General features: G+C 42.1%; 1 protein-coding gene across 6 annotated transcripts in view; it reads left to right on the top strand.

Moving 5' to 3' along the window:
• Positions 1 to 258: 258 nt before the first annotated feature.
• LOC139544094 (ceramide transfer protein-like) overlaps positions 259 to 6,000 on the top strand; it is a 58,784-nt gene continuing 53,042 nt past the window's right edge. For 3 of the 6 annotated variants that reach the window (XM_071350857.1, XM_071350852.1, XM_071350858.1), the window contains exons 1-3: positions 259 to 589; positions 783 to 957; positions 2,238 to 2,372. In XM_071350857.1, the coding sequence (XP_071206958.1) occupies positions 841 to 957; positions 2,238 to 2,372 (252 nt within the window). In that variant the 5' untranslated portion in view covers positions 259 to 589; positions 783 to 840. Of the gene's footprint in view, positions 958 to 2,237; positions 2,373 to 6,000 lie in introns of all 6 variants that reach the window. The other 3 variants (XM_071350856.1, XM_071350855.1, XM_071350854.1) reach the window with 3 other exon arrangements.

Genomic DNA, 6,000 nt, shown 5'->3' with positions numbered 1-6,000 from the left:
TCCTCAGTGGTACTGTTCTAATGGGTTGTTACTGAAACACAAACACACTAATACACTGGAATCAGTAAATATTGGTGTACTCTTCCTTACAGACTATGCCATCAGTGATCTCATGTCAATGAGAAAGAATGTAATGTAATCATGGATATGACCTGCCATGCCGTGCTACTTAATGCGTAGTACTACTTACTGTATATGTAGGAGGGGTTTACTTGTTTTTTGGGGAACGGATTTAGGGACGTCACCCGAGCAGCCAGCGCCTCTTCCACGCGCAAATCCGACAGGCGTGAATATGGCGTAGCTGTCAGATGTGCTAGAAAGGCAATTATTTACTGATATAAAGATGTTTTCGTCGTAGTAAATACTAGATTTTATTACATTTACCAAGTCAGTTAGTAGTGTGATACTCTTTATTTCAACTAGCTGCTAGTGTTTTGAGTATTTCAAGCTGGATGGAAGGTTTGCCGCTAGAAGAAAACATAAAGGGGCGGGTGCGAGTCATTCCTTGCTAGTTCCTACCTGACTAGCCAGTCTGCTATCGTTATAGCTTATCTAACGTTACAGGCTAGTGACACAAACAGTCCTCCAGGTGAAGAGTCAATTTGGACAAACACTAGCTAATAATAATAATTTTAGGACATAGCTAAGACATTTTATAGTTAACGTCGTTAGATCTGGTTAGTAACGTTAGATGTGTAACAGTTATTTCTTAACGCTATTATTGCGCTCTGTAATTCTTTTAAACTTTCTGTAGCTAACGTTAGTTGTTTGTTTTCATTTAGCTCGACTGTCAGCTAACGTTCGCTTCCTAGCTAACTAGTTAGCTAGACAACACCAACAATGTCGGATAACCAGAGCTGGAATTCCTCGGGTTCCGATGAAGATTTGGATCCCGCGGAATCGGGAGTAGGACAGCCTGTTGTTGGAATCGCCGAGTACAGTGGAATCCTCAGCAAGGTAACGTTAACTGATCTGACGTCAAACCTGACTTTAGTTAATTAGCTAGCTAACGTTAGCTAACTTTAACTACCGTAGCTAGCTAGCTCTGGGTGGTTGAGATGGGTAGCTAGAGACAGCTAGCTAGCCATATGCAGGGCTCTACAGTGCGACCATTTTACCCACATATGCGCCTACCTATTTTACTGTGCGACCCGTAATTATTGTTTAGGTGCGCCTAGAAGAAAATAAAGATGAACTGTATTACCTTTGTGCTCCTAAATGTTTTGTGTGCGCCTACATTTTCCCAATGTATGTGCTCCAAGTAAAAAAGGGTAGCGTAGAGCCCCGATCTGGCTATACACCGCAATTACGCTATGTATATTATTAGCCAATAACATAGCCTATAAGCCTATTGTAGTGTTATGGACTAATTAAACGATAGTGTTGGTTGACAAAGTGTCAGTCCTACTGTTGTGAACAAGAACCAAAGCGCGCGAGCTCTTGTTTTGTTTGTAAAAAAAAAAAAAAAAATTTAAACTAGCTAGCCAAACAAAGGTAACCAAACCAGGCACACAAACTGTCTAGCTGACAGCTGGCCCATCTTAACTTGACCGTGGCTTCTGGTTGGGGGTTTCTGAAAGCCTTTAACAAAACGGTAGCTCGCTAACGTTAGGCATTAGCAAACAGAATATTATCTAGGTAAGCATCTAATTGAAAGCTGTGTGGGTTGCCATTCTAAAGTCTGTCTGACCATAGAAATAGAATGATCATTCTATTTATGTGGCCTGAATGGCCAACCCAAACAGGTTGAGATATTGCACATCATAATCATGCTAAACTCACCTGCGTTATCATAGTAAGCCCTGTACATCTGATAAATTAGTTTTAGATGGATGAATGGGATTTTTCTTTACGTAGTTAACTGTTTCATACAGCCTTGTGAGTGCTTGCTTGCCACAGATTATTACATCAGATGAATGCCACAGTAGAATATTGCATCAAAACAGTAGTCAACAAACGGATATGAATTTAGAAGTTAAGTTAATCATATGATTCTACCTTCCTAGTGTTTCATCAACTAACCATTGTGTGATTGAATTTGGTTATTGACATCCAATCTAAGTGTCTCATTTAGCCTTTTCAGACTGCAGTGGCCAACTTGTGCCAAAAATGTGTCGTTACATAGGGCAAAAAGGTATATCGTGCGCATCCTCGTTATAGCATGACCACATTGTGAATTCCTCCCTCCCTCATAGCTAAGTAACTTTTTAATTTGCATTCCCTTACCTCTCCTTCAGTGGACCAACTACATCCACGGCTGGCAGGATCGCTGGGTGGTTCTGAAGAACAACACTCTGAGCTACTACAAGTCTCAGGATGAGAGAGAGTTTGGCTGCAGAGGGTCCCTATGTCTCAGCAAGGCTGTCATCACTGTGAGTTGACTGAACAATACTATAGAGTAGACTACTATACTGTGTTACTGTACTACTTTATAGATGCTAACAGGGCCAATCAGCAGTTTAAATATTAACGAAGCATCCTCCCCGCCACTGTTTCGGCAAAAAGCTGAGTGATGGGGCTGGAGAAATGTAACCACTCTAAAGTTCATAGACAGAGCTATGGATGCAGGTACTGACCATCCATGATATCAACATTATAGTTTAAACCATGTTTTGAGGCTTTAGTGTTAATTTACATTTACTTTGTTTACAAACATTGGAGTAAAATAAGCTTATATTTTGGGTTCTGATAATTCTTCAAGAATCAATGGGTACATATCATTAATTTCATTAAGTCCAAAAATTGATGTAGCAATTGCTGATTGATCCTTTTAAGTCTGTGTCCAAAATGTAATGATGAGAGAGGGTTCCTGTGTGTTGGAAAGGCTGTCCTCTCTGTGTGTAGACACCCAACTTCAAACCTACAACACAGTGTCTTGTCTCACGTCTTGTCTTGGTGCCCTGCCAATATCAAGATCCATCACATACTTCTGAGCTCTTATTGATTTCTGACTCCAGTTGAGAACCAGTTGAATGAATGGATATGTGAATGATCTGGAAGTTGTATTTTATGGACAGTGTAACAAGCTAGAGAGGGATCAACTATTGACATGGATATCCATTTAATATTAACTCAGAGGTGCATTGGATAAAAAATGTGCCCTCCTTATAAGCAACTGAGAAATGAGAGTTGAGTGCATAATACTGTTTTCATTTAAAAACAACACCACAGAACTCCTGATTTAGACTTATTGCTGGAGGGTAAGTAGCTCCTCAGGTGACTGCTGGTTTTAACACAACACTCTTATCTAGGGATCAACTTAGGCTCTACTCAGCCCTACTCAGATCCTTTCACAATGCATCTATCCATCAGTCTCTCCAGGATTCTGCGATGGCAATTTTGTTTGCAAAATCAACAATTCCCTGCATGTTATGTGAGGGCTTGCAAATTTGACCATTCACTGTACTATTTTTGCATAAAAATGTTGAAATGTTATCGCATAAAACTGACCCATTGCCGCAGTACAAAAAGAGGGGCTGCAATTTCAACCCATCACCGCACAAATAATATGGCTCAATAAAGCGACACGTCAACAAACATTTTCCATTGTCAGTGCATTTTTGTGACAAATTGGACAAAATCATCACACATTATCCTGGAGAGGCTGATCCTTCCTTCCTTGAAGTAACCACTGATCTAACAGTATAAGATCAAGGCTAGGTGACAGCTATCATAGATTTGACCAGTCCAGTTATGTCATTCACTGACAATAAGGAGGATAATGACATGAATGACAAAGGTTGGGTTCTCATGGTAACTGATTAATTAACTGCTATATACAGTGCTTTCGGAAAACATTCAGACCCCTTGACATTTTTCCATATTTTTGCTAATTTATTTAAAAAAAGATCAAATTTACATAAGTATTCAGACCCTTTACTCAGTACTTTGTTGAAGCACCTTTGGCAGCAGCTACAGCCTCGAGTCTTCATGGGTATGACGCTACAAGCTTGGCATACCTGTATTTGAGGAGTTTCTCCCATTCTTCTCTGCAGATCCTCTCAAACTCTGTCAGGTTGGATGGGGAGCGTTGCTGCACAGATATTTTCAGGTCTCTCCAGAGATGTTAGAGCAGGTTCAAGTCCGGGCTCTGGCTGAGCCGCTCAAGGACATTCAGATACTTGCCCTGAAGCCACTCCTGCATTGTCTTGGCTTTGTGCACTCCTGCGTTGTCTTGGCTTTGTGCACTCCTGCGTTGTCTTGGCTTTGAGACTTGTGCATGAAGCTGCTCCCCAATTCACCACAAGGGCAGTGAGCTGTAAGCGAGAGTATGCAAGCAACTGGTAAGCAAGCATGCAACTTACCTCTACCATGGCACTACTGCACTAGACTCGTCACATGCACCCTGCGGTTGCCCGCCGATATACACACACAGACACACACACACAGACAGCGGGATGAATGAGTGACCTGTTCCCAGGCTGGTCAGAATTGTCAACCTATTCAGTCTGTATTTATTCAGCTTCATCCATTCTCTACCACTGTAAATATTAACTTCCACTGTAATGTTGGCCATGTTCCAGACCTGGGGAGTGTACTTTCCATAACTGAAGATTCCATGGCTTTGATCATAAACAATTAACAAAAACAACCATAGGATTATTAAATGCGCCCTGGCTCAGACACAATCTGATTAGAATGTCAAATGAGACACACACACACACCAGCCAGGCAGTGGAGAATGGTTTGCAGTCAGGAGTCATGAGGAAGGACAATTGGGTTCCAAGTTCTTGTGACTTGATTGAATACTATCTAGTGCTCTTCAAATGAACAGATTGCCTTTAGTCTGGAATGAAGACACCCCCCCACACTTTCTCTTACTTATTCAATTTTTTCACTCAGTCTCCCTCCCTCTCTCTGTATGTCTGTCCCTTTCTGTATGTCTCTGTATATGTGTATATTAATATCAGCCATTGCATGTGCGTGTGCATGTGGCTCTGACATACTCTACAACTCCTCTTGTATTGAAGACTCCCAAATAAGGTTTACACTCCTCCGTTACACAGTGTCTCTCTCACTGAAGTGGAAGAGGTGTCGGCTGCTTGCCTGAGGCTGTTTCGGCAGGCAAAATATACACACCCATTGTCAGTCTCCAGTGCTCAGTGATCACCAGTCAGGTTAGAACATGCAGGTGGCTTTACTTCCTTGTCAGTGTTAACAGACATGTTATCATGTTACAGCAAGACAGAGGAAGGTGTGTGTATGTGAGGTCACAGGATTACGCTTAAGCTCATAGCACCTCGAGCAGTGTGTGTGTTGTGTGTCCGTCCCCTGAGGGAAGCAGAGAAAACAGAGGAAGACCGAGAAAGAAACAACCCAGGAAAAGAGAGCTAGAAACTCAGAGGGACGTTCTGCCTCTTCTGAGCCAGATGGGGCTGACGATGCTTTAAACCCCTGCTCTGTTTTTCTGTCAGTCTGTCTGCAGTCTCTGCTGCTGCTCTGCAGCCATTCAGCTGATTTGGTGGGAAATGAACCGTATAGGTCTCGCTTTTATTCCCTCCCTCTGGTGGTGTGTGGTTGTATGTGTGGTCTGTGGTAAATCTGAAGCTCGAGCCAGTGTATCGGTTGAGTGGTCAAATAGCACAGATCCTTGTCGATCTGCAGCATGGGCATTTCCTCTCTAGTTCATTCTCTCTCTGTGTCTCTCTGTGTGTGGATTTAGACTGTCAGCTGAATGCTATTAAAATGTGACTGCTCAAAGCATAAACACAACTGAACAGAAGGGGGACGTGTGTGTGTGTGGGTCAACCAGTTTGTGAAAGAGAATAAAGCCTGCTGTCCTGGCTACACACAAACAGGTCGTCCACCAGACAGCGGGACTGATGTTTAAAGAAGGTGCGTGTTCTATTGCCACTGGCTTTTCATAGCAGTACTAGAAAATTGGCTTGGAAGATATACTGTATTTCAAAATAATATTTTCTTTCCGGGGGTTGGTGGGTGCGATGCCATTTGCTTAAATTTAAATTGAAGTATAACTAAGAAATCGAAGATGTGCCAAAT

The sequence above is a fragment of the Salvelinus alpinus genome, chromosome 18, assembly GCF_045679555.1.
Source record: "Salvelinus alpinus chromosome 18, SLU_Salpinus.1, whole genome shotgun sequence".
NCBI classification, from domain to species: domain Eukaryota; kingdom Metazoa; phylum Chordata; class Actinopteri; order Salmoniformes; family Salmonidae; genus Salvelinus; species Salvelinus alpinus.
This window is presented reverse-complemented; position numbering and strand designations above follow the sequence as displayed.